The sequence below is a fragment of the Artemia franciscana genome, unplaced genomic scaffold (genome assembly GCF_032884065.1).
Source record: "Artemia franciscana unplaced genomic scaffold, ASM3288406v1 PGA_scaffold_49, whole genome shotgun sequence".
NCBI lineage: Eukaryota > Metazoa > Arthropoda > Branchiopoda > Anostraca > Artemiidae > Artemia > Artemia franciscana.
The window spans coordinates 1,749,657-1,772,654 of NW_027062689.1; the positions used below are offsets into that span (position 1 = coordinate 1,749,657).

General features: G+C 36.0%; 1 protein-coding gene across 1 annotated transcript in view; it reads right to left on the bottom strand.

The window, feature by feature from the left end:
• The window catches only part of LOC136041904 (muscle-specific protein 20-like), a 93,809-nt gene extending 78,907 nt beyond the window's left edge, over positions 1 to 14,902 (bottom strand). Inside the window, exon 1 of the mRNA XM_065726698.1 lies at positions 14,786 to 14,902. Coding sequence (XP_065582770.1) covers positions 14,786 to 14,809 — 24 coding nt within the window. The 5' untranslated portion in view covers positions 14,810 to 14,902. The remainder of the gene's footprint in view (positions 1 to 14,785) is intronic.
• Between the last annotated feature and the right edge of the window lie 8,096 nt (positions 14,903 to 22,998).

Consider the following 22,998-nt stretch of genomic DNA (forward strand, 5'->3'; position numbering starts at 1 on the left):
CAACATCCCCTTCACTGGATAAGGTTGAAATTTAAGGCCGTGATTAAGTGAACTTGAAAACATCGAGCTTGAAAATTGAAGTAAGGTTAGCCTTCTGTCTTTTAATTCTCTAGAGACCGTTGGTTGTCAAAACTTCAAATAGCACCAATTATCAAGTCTTGTCAAAGGTTTTGATTGACAGCTTCCTTTGGTGAGATGTTTCAGCCGAGAAATAGTAATATATTTGGCTGGGTAAAAATAAGATTTTATTATTTAAAGTAAAATAAAAATTTTAAGATTTAAAATTTTTTAAAATTTTTTAAATTTTTTTAATTTTTTACTTAAAATTTAAGTAAAAATAAATTTTATTAGTTAAAGATATACGCAACTTACAAATTAGCTTACGTAAAGAAACTTCTGTATTCTCATATTTTTATTGCATATATGAGGGGTTTCACCCCCTCGTCAGTACCTCACTCTTCACGCTAAAGCCTAAAATTTGTCACAATTTCTTAAGAATGACCCCTGAATAACAAAAGCCGTAGAATAAATAGTTGGAATTTCTAAGAATACTTTAACGTAAAGAAAGAGGTATTAGGAGGTGAGCCCCCCATATGCGTAATAATTTCTGTTCCTTTTAACAGAAATTATTATGGAATATTTACAGGAATTAACATTTACAAGACAATAATAACAGGAATATTCTGTTCCTTTCAGTTGAAAAACTTTGCCATATTTATTTTTTCATTGTTTTTTTAAATAATGCTAGAAAATCCTGCGCTCCCTTCATGGAAATTTTCTTCCCCCATGACAAATTCCTCCGTGAAAAGTTCCTCCAACATATCCCCCTCTTCTCAACCCCTGCCCCCAACCAAATGAAAACGCCCCAGAAAACGTCTGTACACTTCCCAATAACCATTACTATATGTAAGCACTGGTCAGTGTTAGTAACTTGTAGCCCCTCCCACGGGGACTGTGGGGGAGTAGGTCATCCCAAACGGCATAGTTGTAAGGATTTTCGACTACGCTGAATAAAATGGCTATCTCAGAATTTTGATCCGGTGACTTTGGGAAAATAATTAGCGTGCGACGGGGGCCTAGGCACCCTCCGATTTTTTTGGTCACTTAAAAAGGGCACTAGAACTTTTCATTTCCGTTAGAATGAACCCTTTCGCAACATTCTAGGACCACTAGGTCGATACGATCACCCGTGAAAAAAAAAACAAAAAAAAACAAACAAATAAACACGCATCCGTGATCTGCCTTCTGACAAAAAATACAAAATTCCACATTTTTAAACAGTTCGTGGCAACGAACTGTAGTAAGGAGCGACTAGGCTCAATAGTAACCAAAACTCTAAAAAAAATAGAATTTTGATACCAATAGTTATATCAAAAGAATGGCATTTTAATGCTGATTTAAATGTATAAGTTTCATCAAGAATAGTCTTACCCATCAAAAATTACGAGCCTGAAAATATTTGCCTCATTTTAGAAAATAGGGGGAAACACCCCCTAAAAGTCATACGATCTTAACGAAAATCACACCATCAGATTCAGCGTATCAGAGAACATTGTTGTAGAAGTTTCAAGCCCCAATCTATAAAAATGTGGAATTCGCATTTTGTGCCAGAAGGCAAATCACGGATGCGTGTTTATTTGTTTTTTTTCCAGGGGTGATGGGAAATTAGAGGGCACCTAGGCCCCCTCCCACGGTCATTTTTACCCAAAGTTACCGGATCAAAATTCTGAGATAGCCATTTTATTCACCATAGTCGAAAAACCCAATAACTATGTCTTTGGGGACGACTTACTCCCCCGCGGTCCCCGTTGGAGGGGCTGCAAGTTACAATCTTTGACCTGTGTGTACATATAGTAATGGTTACTAAGAAGTGTACAGACGTTTTCAGGGGGATTTTTTTGGTTTGGGGGGGATATTTGAGGGGAGAGGGTTACCGGGGAGGATTTTTCCATGAGGAGCTTCTCATGGGGGAAGAGACTTTCAATGGAAGGGGCGCACGATTTTCTAGCATTATTTAAAAAAAAAAACAATGGAAAAAGAAATATACGCAATAAAATATATACGAATATTGAAGTTCGCTACGTAATTTAATTCGTAAGCTACGTATATTTTTTACTTACGAAGACGTTCGTAAAAATAATAAGTAAATGTTGCCTTTTTAAGTAATCGAAAATAGGAGGGCAACTAGGCCTCCTCCTTCGCTCCTTTTTCTCAAAATCTTCTGATGAAAACTGTGAAAAAGCCGTTTAGCCTCAAAAAATTAATATGCAAATTTCGTTTTAATTATTTATATGTGGAGAGCCAAGATCAAACCATGCATTAATTCAAAGACGGCCAGAAATTAAACAAAAAAAACAAGTTTTTTTTAAAATGAAAGTAAGGAATGACATTAAAACTTAAAACGAACAGAAATTACTCCGTATATGAAAGGGGCTTTTCTTCCTCAACGCCCCGCTCTTTACGCTAAAGCTTGACTCTTTCTCTTAACTCTACATTTTAAAACAGTAAAAAACTTTAGCGTAAAAAGCGGGGCATTGAAGAGAAAAAGTCCCTTTCATACACGGAGTAATTTCTGATCGTTTTAAGTTTTAATGTCGCTCCTTACTTTCACTTAAAAAATTTTTTTTTTTTTGTTTAATTGTAGATAGGAGATTGAAACTACAGTAGGATTCTCTGATACGCTGAATCTGGTGGTGTAAATTTCGTTAAGGTTCTATGATTTTTACGGGTTGTTTCCTCCTCACCTGTGCTTCCAAACTTAAGTCTCTAGACCGCGCACGAAAAATGCAGGATCAAAAATCCATCGGCAATCCTTCAATTCGTCGCAATCCAAGTTTCTACCACCAGTCACGATCCGGTAGGGCAACGGGGAAGAAGCTACGGGGTTCTGCTCCGCCTCAAGGTTTGTCGCTTGACCTAAATCTCTTGACTTGTCTAGTTCTTCAGCGTACCGCATTATTAGGTATTTTGGATATTTACATCTACCAAGCTCCAAATACTTTTTACAAAGACGCTGTCTATGTGTGGTAACACTTTTAAGATGTATATCTCGCTTTGATTCAATTTTCCCCATGATTTCGGCCTTGTGTGCACAACTTTACTGAAGGCTCCTGACTATTTCTCATTTCTAGGTTTCTTCATTGCGTTGAAATAATTTATGGAAATTTCACACTCTATTAACAAGCAGCTGATTATACCAGCTTGTCATTTTGGTCTCTTGGGGGTATTATCGGTGATCTGAAACGATTCTTTCTGGCAACCGACTTGTAAAAATTTCAGGTAACTAAAAATATTCTATGGGACTGTTAGAAAACAGGAAAATAAATCGAAAAATGGTTCCAATAATCTTACAGGTTATTGTCTTCTGGTCATGATAGTACCGATTTTGTTCTAAAAGCAATATCCTTTATCGAGTACACTTGTGAAAAAGACCTAGACATTTTCTAATATTTCTAAGCAATTAGAGGAAATAGAGCAAAATCCTTTCAAACATTTTGTAGCATCTTCAAGAAGCTATGGCCTGATATTAAAAGCGGCATCTTCCGCCAATGAATACTTGAGTACTTTTTAAATATGAATTTTCAATTTAACATGGGATTTTCGAGTTCCATCAGTTCACTTAAACACGGCCTTAATATAAGAGCTCTAAGACATGATATCCTTCCAAACTTCAAATTGCATTAAGATCCAATCACTCCTTCATAAGTTCAACTGACTAACTTGTTCATGAGTTCGGGGAAAAGAACAAAATGCATAGCATATTTCTGTCGAAAAAAAGCAAAATTTTAGGTTAAAGAAAGCACAATCCTTCCTTTACGATCTGGCAGCACTAGTCACTGCTTGTAATATCTTAGTGTGCTAAAAGCATCCGCACCTATCAGATTGGCGTCATACGAAGATACGACAGAAACTTTCAGCTTACTTGTATTAAAAGAGCCATTATTTTTATAAACTTGGAGATTCCTGATCGCCAATAAAGTTTAGAAAGCCATCACTCCTGTATTTAAGAAATCGTTCGCAGAAATTTGAAAGAGGGAAGAAATACCCTTATTGTTTAGTGAAAGTCGACCCTCTCTCTTTAAGAGCTGTAATTTTCCTTGACATAGATTGCTGAAATAGCTGATAAAGGCAAAAAGCTTCACTTACGAAAATTACTTTCTTTCGAATAGTTTCAAACATAGTGAATAAATGATAAACTGAGGAATTACAAAATTGTATCAAAGATGATCCAAGGATCGACAAGAAATCCTGTGTTGGACACTTTAATATTTAGGAAGCATTTAGACATCTGGATCGAATAACATGTTTTCTTCTAAACATCTCTCCGCGATTAAATTTAATAATCTTCCTAGAAAGTTTTCACTGATAATCATTTGATGGCTCTTATTGTTAGTAGAACTATATATATATATATATATATATATATTGAAAAAAGAAATCACCAATGCAACAGCACAAACACATAAGAAAAAAGAAGACAGAAGGAGAAAAGGAAGACTTTTTTCCTACATTAGTAATTAATATAGATCAGTACTTGAATTAGGCCTTAACCCTACTCATCCATACAATTACATAGGTCAAACAGCATAGCCATACACAATCAACCATAAAGAATAATGCATAGACAGGCAGTCGTGTCGTAAGTAAGTATAAGTTGTCATTTACCAAATATTAAAAACAGTAAAAAAAAAAGAGACAAATAATTTACAGGCAACAGCCCAACACAAGGGATCATCAGGAGAATACACACTTGCCTATAGGGTTTCGGCACTTTGAATTCCCTACCCAGGCAAGTGGCGTGCCTACCATAAGGCATTCTGTACTCCGTATTGGTAGTATACTTCAGAACTATTCTCTGACACCATATTCTCCAACAAAGCATATACTTAATTGCTGAACTCCCGTCCATCCTTACGGAACGTGTTGGGGGGCCAAACATTTTGAAAGGGCATAGACCATGATTCGATATTGTGTTCTTAATAAAAAAAAGAACAGGTTTCTCGACTAATTAGTTAAGAGAATTACGCCACAAAGTTCTCGGGGACAGGAAACTGATGTTGACCTAGAGCTAAAATTAGGCGCCGGTAAAGTATTACATATTCAAATTAATTACGACTTTCGTAGAAAGAAACATCTAAGGCAGCTGGTGCTGTGATTCTTTCCCCCTTGTGCAAGTTTCCACTCTTACTATTTCCCCTTATTCTTGCCTGGAAGCTTAGTTACTTTACGCCCATGAACAATACTCAGAGTTTTTTAATTCTTCTTGATAATGCCTTTTCTGTGTCCGAAAAAAACCCAACACCCATAAGATAAGTCTTCTCAAAGGTGCCCGCTATGCAGAGATAGTCTCATACAGTTTCTTTGAGCATGAAAAAAAAAACTAAGCAAATGTTTGCTTTAGGTGGCCGTAACAAAACATTCCTTTGGTTTCCGGAGAAACATAAAAAGTTCGTCAAGACTGTGCTCATTTTTCAGAGTTAAAATTAGCTGATCAAGTTGGAACAGAGCTCGTGCTCCCACTCTTTTTCCTAGAATTTCCGACCGGAACTTAATACTACAATTCACACGGCTAATTGAACTTGCCTATTACGCGAAAAGTGCTCTGTTCGTAAATCTAATCAGTTAATCTGTTCGTAAATCTAATCAGGCCCTAAGAATCAGTTTGGTTCTTAATTTCACTTGCGCCCAACACTTCATACTCTTTCTTTTTAATGATATTGAAAATATTATAAAACTACCAACTTTCAAGATTATAAAAGAGCGCTTAATTAAAAGTTTAATACTTGAAAGTAATCAAGCATAGCTTTTATTCTTACTTAGACCATGATTCAGGATGTTTTTACCGGATTTGAAAAAAATTATCATTCATAAAATATTCATATCGCCTTAATCCACACAGAAAATGATAAGAGTCTATAATAAAATCTGCATCCAACGAGACTTGAGCCTATGATCATCTGTAAACGAGGTAATTATCCTGTCAACAGACTATTTTAACCAGTTTTAAAGAATGTAACACCCAGCAATTCGACTCCTAATCAACATAGAAGTCAAGCCGATTTCACTTTAACTTAATTTCACAATTTCTCTTGAATTGGAATCATTTTGATCATACATTTTTATTCTTTGCGAGAATCTAAAACGAAGTAGTTCGCGGTTACCAACAACTTTGGCACACAGATAGTGAAAAAACAATCAAGAGCAAATTATCAGATAGCCCTTCGATTTAGAAATATTGAAAATGTATTCATTCAACTTTTCAGCTTCTCAAGGAATAATATCGCGTGGTATTGTATGTATTCCCAAAGCTATGAGCAGTTTATAAAAACAAATGCATTCAACTGAGTTCGATTTGTGTGAAATTTCATGGAATTTAGAAAACGAAAATTTTCCCGGGAAAATGTAAGTAAAAACAAATCTCCTTGTAGTAGTTTCCCCCTCCCTTGGGTAAATTTCTTGGTGGTACTGATGCCTTTTCCCAATGCCTCAAAGATTTTTCTGATAAGCATATGAATTACTATAATATTTTAACACTGAAAAAAAATTGTAATAGAAGAGGAAACTGACTCCACGGGAGCCATATAAAATACGTATTAAGATCATTGCCAGGAATAAAGACAGATTAGGGATTGATTTCTAATCTATTGAAGAAACATGTTCAATAGAATTCTATGATACGGAGATGGTGGTATGGATCTCCTAATCCAAGTTTCAAAACCTGTTTTTTCACTAATACTGGTTCGGATAGCTAAAAGTTTTTTTTCGAACTTCACGAACAGACGGGGGAGAATCATCGGATAAAAAAACATTCTGATTGCCCATGATAGTTTTTCCATGATGATTTCGAGCCTGTTGTAGAACTGCCACTTTCAGCTCCCTGTTCTCAATGATAACCTTTATCAGCTTTTTTTCAGGCTTAACATCAGCTATCGTGTATTTGGGTACCTCATGAATTCCAAGACATGACGAAATTATACTATCGAAAATCACCTTAGCGTTTACAGTATCATTCGCTGTCACGTTTTATACTAGAATATTTTTATCTGTTTCTTTACTTTCCAGCTTCGTCATTGTCTGCTTTAGGCTAGATAGCTGTATTTTCAGTAAAGAATTTTCATCAACCAGCACTGAAATGTAGTTCTTCAATTCTTTGGTTTCTACCTCCATGCTGATCACTTTAGGCTTAATACCTTCCACCTACAATTTCAATTCCAATACAGATTCTTCGATCTTATAAATCATTTGTTCTATTCCTTTAAAATTAACATTCAGCTCATTTAACATAGGCATGCAGAAAACTATGAAGCCTGGATAGCATAGCCTTCTCAAAAGTTTTGCTGAAAACAGATAGGAGAGAAATTTGCCTATAATTAGCAGGATCACTCCGATACCCACCTTTATAGAGCACTATAACCTTAGGTCGCTTGAGAGATTCAGGAAAAATTCCTTTCTAGAAAGACAAATTGACGAGCTTAGTCAATGGTGACAGAATAGCAGGCAGAATGGCACGGATAACCCTTGTAGGGATTTTATCTGGTCCTGAAGAGGATGATCTCTTAAGAGCATTCACGATACGAGTTACCTCAAACTCAGAAACAGAATTCAAGACCATCGACTTCAAACATGAAGGTCCAAGAAAGGCTCTGAAATCGCAACGAGAAGTTGCAGAGATTGCAGAAGAAGCAGTTACCATTCCTATATAAGCAAAATAAGAGGTAAGCTCTAGCTGAACATCTACATCTCCTTGGACGGTTTCACCATCGATTATCAGCATTGATGGAACTGGCATACGTATATGGTATCCGAAATTGAAACTTACAGGGCTTATTGTGGGAGAAGTTGAACTAACCAAAAGACAGTATTTGTATCTTAATGCTACTGCTTATAGTCATACTATTGCTACTACTATCACTACTGCTGCTACTACTACTGCTGCTAAAGCTAAGGGCACTGCCATTTATTCCGCTGCTACTACTAAAACTGCTACTTCTAATATTCCTATTAATACAACTGCTATTAAAACTAAGGGTACTAAGGCAAAATTTTTGGGAATATTGAAACAGTATTGAATTAAATTGAAACACAATATGCGAATACAGGTTGTCAAGAGTACGAATCAGAAATACTTCAGGAACGATTTATGTTTGGAACTCTTAGCATTTTTGGGGGGATGTGAAAGATAACCAAGTGCTATTTGGATGCTGCTATTAATGCTACAACAACTATTGCTACTTAGCAAACTGAGGGTATTAAGGCGATGCTTTCAAGGAATACTTAGGCGGATATTGAACTAAATCGAGACGAACTATGAGAATGTAAATTGTTAAAGGGTGACACAGTAATATCTCAAGAACGGCTTAATTTAATAAGTTGGACATTTAGGGAAAGTTGCGGCGGATTTTAAGCGATCTGAAGGCAATTTGTGCATACTATTAATACTACTACAATTGCCGTAACTAAAGACGTTAAGGCTGTTAATGTGAAAATTTATGGAACGTTAAGGGGATTTTCTTTTAATGAAAGAACTATATGTGTGAAGGCTTTCAAAAAATAATATAAGCAATTAGGCAGTGTAGCGCTATCATAGAAAGCAATAAAATAGAAAGTTATAAAGGAACTACTAAAACTGGAAATAAAAGTTCTAGTACCTTTTTAAGAGTCAAAAATGATTGGAGAGCTAGCAGCCCTCCTCTCAAACCTATTAATTTTCCAAACACAAAGAATCAAATTTTGAGCTATCAATCTTGCTCGGTATAGTTGAACGGTCCAGTAACTGTCTCTAGGGATATTGGGTGTATCATCCCCCCAGAGCTATGCAATTTTTCAATCACGCTTTAACACTAAATGCTTCTTGAAAACTAAATCAAAAGGCACTGTATCTATCCTGGTTGCCAATAAGACATCTCAGCAATATCCCAAAAAAACGACTATGAGTATTAAATTGAAACTTTTGGGGCTGCTACTATTACTACTTTGGCTCTTACAATTTATCTAAATCAAAAGAGTGTAAATGTATCCAGGTTGTCCAGGACCATAGAAACAATTTTGGGAGTGGTATTAAGCTTCATTTTCAGGTTAACTTGAGAAGATATAAAACTAAATTAAACCATATTGTTTGTGTCAATATTTTCAATAGGATGTATATCTTTTGTATATTTTTTATTTTTAGGATGTATATATTTTTGTTAAAAATTCTTCGACAATTTTCCTCTACATACAAATTGCAAGCCAAACTATGGATTCTTATACAAAAAGAACTGAAAGATTTCAAATATTATTTTCTTTTTCCATGAAAAGACTATGTCAATAAAAACCGAATGCAAATTAATTTTAAAACTTTTCCGACAAAACAGATTTTTCAAAGAAAACAAAAGAGTTCCATTAAACCAAAAATAAACCGAAATAAAGTTATATAATCTTCCAAGTCTGAAACCACAACAAATCATAATCAGTTAATGAAAGAAACACAAAACGAGCAGAAATTACAATTAATAGCCAAATCAAACTCAAGACGAGCAGAAATTAACATTATTTGGGCTGACAACCCCATGCCTACTGAAGACCAGAATATGATATGCACTTTACTGGAAAACAAATGAATGTGGATTGACATTTTAATCTACATGTATGGATATTTATCGTTTAAAGTCTTAATAATTTCTTATACACCAAAGTTAAAACACTTAATACGTATCATAAGGTAATTTTACGCTTTGAACATTATTTAACTTTATTTCTACTCATTTTTGCTCTTTACTTTTCTTTCAAAACTTATTTTGTGGAATTTTTTAAGTCAAGTTATTTACAAGGCAATAAGAATGGAGCGCAGCTTTATCTTATTGCTAACAGACACGATAAATTGAAAAAGACCACACCTTTTGTTCCTTTTTGAACCGACATCCACTTTGAGTCATAACTGGATACTCTGTTGCTTTAATAATATGATTTATTATAAAATATAAATAAATAAATTTGGTCTTTTTAATACAATGCACCTTCTTTGATCTATTGCACCAAAACCATCAATTTTGATTACCATTATTCCCCAATCAAGAAAAGTCGTAATAATAATTAGGACGGAGCTCTACATGGCAACAAAATGTCTGTTTCGCTGAACTCTTGAAAGAAAGGACCTCAATAAGGCAGTTATCAGACAAATTATAGAAATATATGTTTTTATTTGTTTTGTGCTTAAAAAATATTGTGAGCCAATTGGCTAATAGTGCGTATATACTGTTAATCCGTAACATAGGCTACTTAATGTATGTTTTCATCAAGTTTTTTTGTCATTATTCATTCATATTGCCCAACCCCAACATTTCCCTTGGCTTCAAAACCCTACCCACTTTACGCATTTTTAGTTTCGTTGAAAGGGGATTTTAGAAAGCTAAAAAATGGACGCGCTTCTGTAATAATGACAAAGAAACAATATGCGATCATGAGAATCCTGCCATATTCAATAATACGCACTTTCGAAACCTTGTGACGAAAGTAAAGTTTTACCGAATCGCCATAAAAAGCCACTTTTTCCGATGCATGTATTGTCGTTAAAACCCTTTTTATTTTGAATTTTGATTACTACTAGCAGGAGTTGCTCTATACTTACAGATTGATACCACGGAGGACTCGTTTTTATGGCACTTGGTATTAACCAAGTGACATATAGCAAGCGCAAATTCTGTCGGTCTGTTTGTCGGTCCCGGTTTTGCTACTTTAGACACTTCCAGGTAAGCTAGGACATGAAATTTGGCAGGCCTGTCAGGGACCGGACCAGATCTTCGCAATTTGACCGTCTGGGGCGGAGTGGAGGGGTCGGTTAACTCGGAAAAAAATAGAAAAAGTGAAGTATTTTTGACTTACGAACGGGTGATGGGATCTTAATTAAATTTGATGTTTGGAAGGATATCGTATCTCAGAGCTCTTATTCTAAATCCCGACCAGATCCGGCGACATTTGGGGGGAACCTAAAATCTTGGAAAACGCTTTGAGGGGTTAATTTTGAAAATAAAAAAAATGAGATATTTATAACTTACGAAGGAGTGATCGGATCTCAATGAAAATTTAAGTTTGGAAGAATGTCGTATCTCAGAGCTCTTATTTTAAATCCCGACTGAATACGGTGACATTGGGGGGAATTGAGGGGGGGAACCTAAAATCTTGGAAAACGCTTTGAGTTGAGGGATCGAGATGAAACTTGGTAATAAAAATAATCATAAGTCCTAGATACGTGATTGAAATAACCGGAACGGATTCACTCTCTTTGGGGGAGTTGGGGGAGGAGGGTTAATTCTAAAAAATTAAATAAAATGAGGTATTTTTAACTTAAGAAGGAGTGATCGGATCTTAATGAAATTTGATGTTTAGAAGTATATTGTGTCTCAGAGCTCTTATTTTAAATCCCAACCGGATCCGGTGAAGGGGAAGTTGGGGAGGCCAAAAATCTTGGAAAACGCTTAGAGTGGAGGGATCAGGATGAAACTTGGTGGGAAAAATGAGCACAAGTTCTAGATACGGGATTGACATATCCGGAACGGATCAGCTCTCTTTGGGAGAGTTGGGGGGGGGCAGTATTAATTCTAAAAATTGGAAAAAAATGAGGTATTTTTGACTTACGAAAGAGTGATCGTATCTTAATGAAATTTCATATTTAGAAGAACCTCGAAACTCAGATTTCTTATTTTAAATCCCGACCGGATCCACTGTCATTAGGGGGGGGGGCGGAAACCTTGGAAATGCTTAAAGCGGAATCAGGATGAAACTTGGTGGAAAGAATAAACACAAGTCCAAGATAGGTGACTGATATAACTGGACCGGATCTGCTCTCTTTGGTGGAGTTTGGGAGGGGGAGTAATTTGGAAAAATTAGAAAAATGAGGTATTTGTAACGTACGAACAGGTGATCAGGTCTCAATGAAATTTGATATCTGGAAGGATCTTGTGCTTTAGAACTCTCATTTTAAATTTCGACCAGATCCGGTGACATCGTAGGGAGTTGGAGGGGGAAACCGGAATTCTTCGAAAACGTGAAAATCGAGGTATCTCAGGAATGGGTGATCGGATCTTAATGAAACTTGATATATAGAAGAATCTTATGTCTCAGATGCTCCATTTTCAATTCGAATCGGATCCGGGGACAGAGGGGGTAGCAGGGGCGAAACAGAAATCTTGGAAACCGTAAATCTTGGAAAACCCTTAGAGTGGAGAGATCGGGATGAAACTTGAGGGGAAGAATAAGCACAAGTTATAGATACGAGACTGACATAATTGGTACGGATCAGTTCTCTTTGAGGGAGCGGGGGGTTGTTAATTTGGATATATCAGAAAAATTTAGGTATTTTTAGCTTAAGTAGGGGTGACCCGATCTTAATGAATTTTGATATTTAGAAGGAACTCATGTCTCAGAGCTCTTATTTCAAGTCCCGACTAGATCTTTTGACATTGGGGGGAGTTGGAGGGGGAAACTGGAAATTTTGGAAAACGCCTATAAATGTCGTAGATACGTGATTGACATAACCGGACTGGATCCGCTCTCTTTGGTGGAAGTAGGTGGTGGGGTTCTGTGCTTTGGCGAGATTGGTGCTTCTGGACGTACTAGGACGATGAAAATTGGTAGGCGTGTCAGGGAGCTGCACAAATTGATTTGATAAAGTCTTTTTCCCCGATTCGACCATCTGGGGGGCTGAAGGGAGACGAAAAATTAGAAAAATTGAGGTATTTTTAACTTACGAGTGGGTGATCGGATCTCAATAAATTTTGATATTTAGAAGGACTCGTGACTCAGAGCTCTTATTTTAAATGCCGACCGGCATTAAGCCTCTGATTTTCCTTTTAAAGCAATCTATTGATTCTTAGAATTTTGCTAGAGCTCATACCATATGAGCTCTTGGCTCTTGGCTCTTCCGACCTTGTCACAAGTATCATATGAGCTCTTAGCTCTTGTTAAAGGTGCCTTTAGTTTAATATAGTCTCATCCTCTGTTTCTTTTAAAACCTGAGTATGGCCCAAACTAAGTTGATTCGTAACGCCAATTTGAAAAGGAACTAAACATAATCACCGAACTTAAAGCATAAAGTATGTTTATTTCTCATGAATAGTTGGTTCAAAATGCCAAAGTATGGCAATTTGAGAGATAAAAAAAATCCGGAAACATTTTAATATAGCCTGGGTAGGGGGTTTCAATTAAGAGTGGCAGGGAGGGAGAAATGACCCCCTCCCTCTAGATTTTAGACAATACTCTTTTTTGTTAGTTTCATTGACAAATCGAAGGTGTAAGTCTTGTAGTCGACCAATCCTACAGAAATCATGCTAATAAAAAAAGTAGCACCATTAAATTCATTATCTTATACTCTTCCTGAATATTAGCCACATTTCTGACAATACACCTCAGCCACTGATAGTTTTATAGACAGCCCTAATGTATAGGTTAATAAAACATTTCAAATATAGAGGTGGTTAGGTATTTAATATGTTACCTTCAAGGCGGCCTGCTTTTCACAGTTCTTAGCTGTAGTTTCAATAATTTTGTTGATAATGCATTATTATATTTTGGCATATTTCATTATGGTTAACCTAACTACATTTTTTGCATGTGTTCTGGATAATACGTAGGTACCAAAACTTGCTATACAATATAAATTAATAATTTCAATCTTTTATTATTTTCTTTTAGTTTTTTGTTTATTCCTAGGGCTATATCTGGGACCATCAGAAGGGGCGGGGATTATTGTTATAAAAGTGACTATGATACTTGGAAAGAACATAAAATAAGAAATCTTATAGTGACACTTTTATTTTAATAGCTGGTTTCCCTGAAAATTTGTCAACCACTATTGACACCAAATTGAAAACAACGAAAACTCCCCCTACATTTTAGAAGCACATTTTCCCCTCCATAAATTTGTGCAACTTGACACCCTTGAGTATGGTACTTTACACAGGTATTAGGTGAGGGGGTCCTGCGATAGAACCCCGTCACCTAAACGAACTGGAAGTGATCCTGGAAATTGAATTAATATGGAAGTGACTTGAGATAAAATCGAATTCATATAAATTTTCTGAATACAATGAAGTGAGTCGAATTTTTTTATTATTGTAATTAGTTCAGAAAAGTGGACAAACTACACTGTTAGTTAATGTTTAGTTCAGAGGAGGACCTATGCTAGACTGGTACCAGAAGTAATTTCATCCAAATCCCAGGGGGGAGCTGGACCCAATTTTTCCAAATCAAGTGAAAATGAAATATGAGCCATATAGTACTATAAAGGTAAAGACATATAACAATGAAAACTAAACTGAACTGTTTTCTAGAGGCTGGAATTATACTTATCTTAGTTTTATGTTGAAAGATTTTTTGGTGAAACTAAATTTCAGCTGAGGGGGTAAATTGGGGTCTGAGGGGGCGAACTGTCGTCAAAGAGGGTAGTTACCTTCTGACCCATAGCAAATTACGCCTTTGGGTACCAGCTACCCATCACACCCTAGTTCAACAATTTCTAAAAATAAAACCACGGGCAGTCGGCATCATAGGCTATACGATTAAATGCCTTTTAATAGCCTAGGCCCCCTAAGAATCACGCAAGCACTCTAGAATTTTCTATTTGAAAATGTCATTTTAGAGTCTTATTGAAGAAAAGATTTCAAAAGCTCTCAATGATATTCGTATACGGTCCTCCGCTTTTTTTTAAAACGTTAGAAACCTCCTGCAAATTAGCCTGTACATTTATCAACTACTAAATTTTTTTTTAATTTCTCAAGTTTCAAACGAAAGGTGTACAATATTTAATTACCTGCCAACGGGGTTTCCCTGCCATTCCTAATTCTTCAATGTTTCCACCCAAAAAGAAGAAGATCTACTGCTTTGAAGAATCGGCGAGCCTTGCATATTCTCAAACGTAACATTTCCCAATCCGTATATGGCTGATGTAAATAAGCACAATGTAAATTACTCTGGCATTTTTCTTAGGGCTATTCCTATCAAAAGATAGGCGCTGAATTAGATAATCTGCCTTGGATTATTGTCTAAGCGATGATTCATTCGCTTATGGGTGTTATCAGTTGACAGGCGATGTAATTTGTGCCATATTTTGAATTATCTGCGATTACTCCCTGTAGCTTAAAATGGAAACTTGATTCTTACGTATACTTCCTACAGAACTCTTAAAAGCTAAAACCGGATGTGACTTTCTTTGGCATACGCGAGTTTCAACTCATACCAAACGCAACAGATAAAATTGAGCCTAACCAGACTCAGCAGCAGGGTTGCCTTCAGGGTCAGTTCCAAAAGTACTAAAATTTCCCAAATTTGTGTGCTACGCAGCAATTCTCGGCGCTAAAGTCAAAAGTTCCATTAAAGTGTACTTGGATTAACTTTTTGTCAAATTTTTCCAATCTTTTTAGGCCAATCTTTTTAGACAAACACGGCAAGAAGACGGCCAAGTTTATATCAAGTTTACACCAATCTTTCAAAAACAAATACGTGAAAAAGGCGCTCCGCACTTTGTTAATTCCTCTGCCCTTTTTTCAGATTCTTCCTTATTTCGTCCAAGACAAAAAGAAAAAGGTACTTGTATGATATACACCCTGCCTAATATTCTTCTATTAGTTTTCTCTAACATTTAATCATCATGGAATATGCCAAATTAAGATAAAAGTAAAATATTCTAGAAACAAATTTGGGACATATATTTGGACATTAGGGTGGTAGGGGTGAAGTAAAGTGGGCCTGTATGCCTAATGTGTTAGATACAATTATTTTGCATATTATGTAGTAAGTATTGGTTTCTAACTTCACACTGTCCTAATACTTTAGCCTCACTCATAAAATGCAAATATATAGCCCGAATTATATATTTTCCATCTATTCTGTCACTTCTCTTTGTCTTGTCTCACGCTAAGCTGAAAGAAACTGACGAAAAAACGGTTTCTGTAATGCGTCAATGAATGAACAACTTGAGCGGAAGGGCGTTTATCATACAAGCACCAGAAAAATTGCAGCACGAAAGTACTATAAATTGCAGCCTGAAAGTATTACTATTTGGTCATTAAACTATAGCACACGCTGTAGTGCTACCCATGATGTAATAGTGCTAAAATAGCACTTTAGTGCTACAGGTGGCTACCTGCTCAGCAGTCTACATTCAAAATATAGACGACGTAGAGTCCAACCCAGCAAAATTTTATCCACGGTGAAGCTCCACCAATGCAAAACAATACAAAAAATGTGTATATCTAGATAAAATTCCCCTAAACAGCTCTCTCTCAACATAAATGCAAATATGTAACTTTCTCAGGCAAGTTTAGATTTCAACTGTTAGAATACTTTTATCATGCTTTCTCCTCCTTTTTTCTCTAGGGGTTCTAATTCACATAAATTTGGAGGGAGGGAGCAAGAAATTCTCTTTTTTTAACGGGGATAAAAGAAAGGTATTTTTAAAAATCTAGATGGGGACAATTTTTGTTTTTTTGGTTTCTTGAGTTTTTCTACAAAAACACTAAACAGAAATTTTTCAAAATCAAAGGCGTGGTTGCCCTCATCACAGTTAGTGCTCCTGTTCTTCCTCCATAAAAGAATTCACCTGGTGGCTGGTACCCTTGAAATACATTCGAAGTTCGTCGCAAAAAAATGTTCGATTAAAGCAAAATTTGGTGCCAAAACAATACAGTTTAAGTCAGGCTAGATTGGCCAGAACATCAATCAAACAGCTTGTCGTAAAAAGTTGTAAAAAGGTGACTAAAAAAACAAAAACTAGAATAGCTTCATTTCTATTGATACCAACCGTATTGAAAAACCAAAAAAAATCAACTTACAAGTGAAATAGGCAGCAGCATCTGTATTCATTCCAACCATATCGAGTATATTTGGGTTTAAATAGTTGTACTTGATAAGACATTCAGGACTCTGCGTCCTTACTTAACGGCTCTAGCCAGGACTGATAAATAAAATGATGTGAGATAACAAATTCATTCAAACGAAATAAAGTTGAATAGTGAAATACAAGTTTTCAAAGCTAATCTTGTTTTTTTTTGCAGCTAGTCTTAAAGACATTTTTCTAAAGTGGCTTCGTAAAACATTTTGTGAGATCATTTTAATTAAATTTGAGTATGAAAAAATAGTGAATGGATTCACTAATTTTAATTGATTCACGAAACACCTGTGTTACCCCCAGATCATTACTATTGAGAGAAGATTTTATAAAAAGTATTGTGTGGCAGGGATTATTAAATACATGGCAAACTAAAGCAAAATCAAAGGAGTTCTTAGAACTATTAAAAATTCATGTTTTGTCTGTCTTGTTTATGCTGGTGTAGCCGTTTCATGGCCCTAATGTAGCTATACTTGGCCTTTTCGGGGAGATTTTAGACTTTTAAGTTAGGACTTCTTTGAATTAGGCCTTTTTCTTTATATTTTGAGTGTTTTAACTGGTTTTCATCGTTATTTTAGTATTTTAAGACTCGGATCTATTCGTATCCTACACAGGGTAATTCATGGTTATTTAGCCCTTTGCTGTAATTAAATTAAAAAAAAAAACAAGTTTTTAAACTGCAAGTAAGGAGCGACATTAAAACTTAAAACGAAAAGAAATTATTCTGTATATAAAAGGGGTTGACCCCTCCTCAACGCCTCGCTCTTTACGCTAAAGTTTGACTCTTTCTCTCAGCTCAACTGTTTAAAACAATAAAAAACTTTAGCGTAAAGAGTGAGGTGTTGAGGAGGGGTCAACCCTTTTATGTACGGAATAATTTCTGTTCGCTTTAAGTTTTAATGTCGCTCCTTACTTGCAGTTTAAAAAACTTGTTTTTTTATTTAATTTCTGAACGTTTTTTAATTAATGCATGTTTTGCTTTTGGCTCACCGCAAATGCATAATTAAAACGAAATTTGTATATTATTTTGTTTTTGGCTAAACGGCTTTCTCATAGTTTTGATCGGAGCATTTTGCTAAAAAAAGGGATGGGCGACGAGGCCTAGTTGAACTCCAATTTTTGGTTGCTTAAAAATGCAACTAGGTTTTTTTTATTTTCTACGAACGTTTTTGTTAATAATAAACACACATACCTTACGAATTAACTTACGTAACGAATTTCTATATTTGTGTATTTTTAATACGTATATGAGGGGGTTCACCCCCTCGTCAATACCTCGTTCTTTACATTAAAGCTTGAATTTTGTCCCAAATCCTTAAGAATGATCCCAGAATCACAAAGGCCTTAGAATAAATAGTTGAAATTCGCATATTTCAGTTCGCATATAGTATTCATTCAGTGAACATCTTAAAACGAATTTACTCTCACAAAGTTTTTGATAAAACAAGAATGCATTTGAGGTAAATACTCCTACTTTGCGTCAGACCGTTCATTTAGCGTTCAGCTAGGTTAATTTGCTGTCGAAATTTTTTTGGATAGATTCTGATTTCTGATGACAATATTACTCAAAATGAGTAAAGGAGTTTTATGTGGTAGTATATTTCTACAGTCTATTTTTTCTTGGAGTTCAATTACTATTTTGTATAATGGGAGGAAAGAGGAAGAAGGATAAATCTGACGAGTCTTTTCTCACATCCAATCCTATGGAAGGAATCTCATTGAAATCACTAGCTGATAGTTTGAGTCTAGTTTTACAGACTGTTAAAGAAAATTCAACTACGTTAAATGAGCTGAATGTTAATTTTAAAGGAATAGAACAAGTGATTTATAAGATCGAAGAATCTGTATTGGAATTGAAATTGTAGGTGGAAGGTATTAAGCCTAAAGTGATCAGCATGGAGGTAGAAACCAAAGATTTGAAGAACCACATTTCAGTGCTGGTTGATGAAAATTCTTTACTGAAAACGCAGCTATCTAGCCTAAAGCAGACAATGATGAAGCTGGAAAGTAAAGAAACAGATAAAAATATTCTAGTATAAAACGTGACAGCGAATGATACTGTAAACGCTAAGGTGATTTTCGATAGTATAATTTCGTCATGCCTTGGAATTCATGAGGTACCCAAATACACGATAGCTGATGTTAAGCCTGAAAAAAAGCTGATAAAGGTTATCATGGAGAACAGGGAGCTGAAAGTGGCAGTTCTAAAACAGGCTCGAAATCAACGTGGAAAAACTATCATGGGCAATCAGAATGTTTTTTTATCCGATGATTCTCCCCCGTCTGTTCGTGAAGTTCGAAAAAAAAAACTTTTAGCTATCCGAACCAGTATTAGTGAAAAAACAGGTTTTGAAACTTGGATTAGGAGATCCATACCACCATCTCTATATATTCGTCGCCTTACGGAAGGGCCAGTGGAAATGTTTTTGATTGATGAAATCCCACCAGATATTAGTAGCCTGATTCAAATGCAACGACAGCGAAGGTAAGGAAATCGCCGGGGCAATTCTATGGACTGGATTACATAAGTGAATATTTTTTTTTCTTTTTTTGTTTAGTGAGTTTGTGGAAGCCCGGACACTTTATGTGTTTTGATAGGAAAAAAGTATTGCTTGAATTATTTGTTGAGTTAGTTTGGTCCGATGCAATATAAATAGTAATAGTGGCTTATATAATGGTATCTTATGCTACAACAAACATTGTCTTTTTTATTGTATTGTTATTTGTTTTGTTTTGTTTTTTTGCACCAACAGTATAGTATTAGAACAAACCCATTTACTGTGAATTTTAGTGCCTTTATTTTTCAGTGGGAGAGGCATGGGGAAGGGGTATTCCTTGGCGTGAGGTCAATGCATGATAATCGTTTGGGTGATATTATTAACATTATTATGAACGAATGGTTTATATTACCAGTGCTGATTATTTGTTTATTTCTTAGTTTTTCCTTGTTTCTTTTTCTTCTCTTTCCCAGCTTTTTCTTATTTATCCTTACCTGGATTATATTATCATTATTTATCCATACCTTGATTATGTTATTTTTTACTTTTCTTTCCTTATATTTTTTCCTTATACCTGTGGTCTGGTGGGCTTGGTCGTAGGACGGAACTGCCATCCCCCATGAGTAAATCGACGATTTTTGTTAGTGGCCAGGTTGGTATCAACTCTTTGGGGGAATGTTTACTTGAATTACAAAATAATCCTTTAGATATTGAAAATATAATTAATAATTGAACTGGAAGTAGAAATCAGATGAATAATGATTCTAATTCGGCTGTTAAAAGTAAGTATATTTTGCAATTAAATGGCTCAGCCTCCTCTAAACGAGATAATATTTTCTCTGTGTTTCACCTTAACATTCAGGAACTTTGCTCGTCTTTTGATGAGCTGAAACGGATCGTTAGTGATGGAACTCCTGATGTTATAGGATTATGTGAAACTTTCCTGGATTCAAAAAGGATATCCTTTTAGATATTCCAGGATATAGGATGGAGAGGCTGAATAGGAAACAGATGGCCAGAGGTGGCCTTATGCTTTATATTGCAGATCGTCTTGCATATAACGTACGAAATGATTTGAGCAGAAATGAGGAAGGAATCTTTGAATCCCTTTTTATTGAGATTAATTTAATGTGGAAGTATTTAGTTGTAGGTTTGGTTTAAAGGTCCCCCAGTGGATCTATTCCTTCGTTTTTGAAAATTCTGGAAGAAGTTTTGGACTCAGTCCAAAAACATCCCTATGAACTAATACTTATGGGTGATTTTAACCTCAACCTGCTGGATCAAAATTCTGCTTCTGCTTCAACTATCGATTTTTTGTCAATGATGCTCTCTTTGGGAACTCTACCTTCAGTTTATATACCAACCCCAGTTACTGAGACACAAGCGTCTCTTATTGACAATATTTTTCGTCACTAGATGTCTTAAATAATTTGGTGCTGGTTAGTGATATTTCTGATCATATTCCCGCTATTTCCCCATATAAGAGTGCTGATCAAGCGCAGCGTATAGCATTACCATCTAATTTCCCGTTTTTCCGTTATGGTGATACTGAGCTAAATCTACTTAATTCTCGTCTGGCTGATGGACTATGGGGTAGTTTGGTTTCTGATTCAGACTTTAACCACTCTTTTGATTCCTTTTATGAGTTAATTAAAGAAGGAATCCTGGAAATTTGCAATCGGGGTCCAGCGCCCCATAATTCGAAAGGATAGCACCACTGAATCCATGGGTGACTTCAGTTTTCCATAAAAACTGGAAAAAGAAAAATTATTTGTGGAAGCTTTACAATGTTTCGTCATCTGTAGCTCATCACGAACGATTCAAGGCCTATAGGAGTATATTTAACTCTCTGCGTCGGAAGGCAAAGTCTCCGTATTATCATAGGAACTTTTCTGAATGTGGGAAGGATGTTAGGAAGACATGGAATTTAATTAATTCAGTTCTTAGACCTACTCTCCCTCTGCCTTCAGTTCCATCAATGCTGATAATCGATGGTGAAACCGTCCAAGGAGATGTAGATGTTCAGCTAGAGCTTACCTCTTATTTTGCTAATATAGGAAAGGTAACTGCTTCCTCTGCAAGCTCTGCAACTTCTCGTTGCGATTTCAGAGCCTTTCTTGGACCCTCATGTTTGAAGTCGATGGTGAATTCTGTTTCTGAGTTTGAGGTAACTCGTATCGTGAATGCTCTTAAGAGATCATCCTCTTCAGGACCAGATAAAATCCCTACAAGGGTTATCCGTGCCATTCTGCCTGCTATTCTGTCACCATTGACTAAGCTCGTCAATTTGTCTTTCTAGAAAGGAATTTTTCCTGAATCTCTCAAGCGACCTAAGGTTAAGTGCTCTATAAAGGTAGGTATCGGAGTGATCCTGCTAATTATAGGCAAATTTCTCTCCTATCTGTTTTCAGCAAAATTTTTGAGAAGGCTATGCTATCCAGGCTTCATAGTTTTCTGCATGCAAAGGATTTTTTGCATGATTTCCAGTTTGGATTCCGAGCGGGTCACTCTACGGAGCATGCTTGCGCAGCTTTACCGAATTTCATTCATTCGGCAATAGATTCTGGTCATATCCCGGCAGCTTTATTTTTGGATGTTCGTAAAGCTTTTGATTACTTGACTCATCGGATTCTTCTTTGGAAACTATCGCATATTGGTATAAGATCAAACGCTTATTCTTGGTTTGATGCATATCTTTTTGGTAGGCGTATTTCAGTTGGTCCGCTTTTCCGGAGCCCATCTGAAGTATATTATGGCGTCCCTCATGGATCTGTTCTTGGTCCCATTTTATTTCTCATTTATGTTAATGATCTGATTTCGGTTGTAAAAAACACCAGGACTCTGGCATACTGCAAGCTATGTCATCCTGATGCTCAGTCGTGTTCCAAAACTTCTTCATATGAAGATTTTCTTGTTGCTTTTGCTGACGATACCACTCGTGGGACGATTGGGAGGGCGGAATGTGATATCAAATCTAATCTTGTGGCATTATTCGAGAGAGTTATTTCATGTTTTAATGCCAATTACTTGGTCTTGAATGTTGGTAAATCACATTTTCTTATTTTTTCTCGAAACTTTCCCTCAGCTTACACACCTTCAGGTGTCACAAGGCTCCTTGTGTAGACCAGAGAATCAGGTGGTCCAGTTTCTTGGTATCCTGCTTGATGAGAACCTTTCATTCAGAAACCATGTAGCCATGGTTAGGGTTAAGGTCTCACGGAGTTTGGGTATCATTCGAAAACTTAGATACACATTTCCTGGATCTATTCTGGAACTTCTTTTTTTCTGTCTTGTCCAGTTATATGTTTCTTATTGCCCCATTGTATGGATGCCTACTTTTCCGTCTACGCTGCGGTCACTTTCTGCCATGTATAATAAAGCACGGCGTCTGGTTATGGACACCAACCGTTCTTCACCAACACCGCTCTTAAGTCTACAGTCTATTTACATTATTTCTTGTGCTTCTTTTGTCTTTTAACAACTTCACGGCAATCTTCCAAAATCTCTTCGGAAAACTCCTATGTTTATTTCTGATTCAGCTCCATATAGCCTTCGTTCTTCAAATAATATCTACATTCTGCCTACCCCTACTATTCAATCAGATTTCAATCCCCACATTGCTTGTCAACAGGTCTAGAA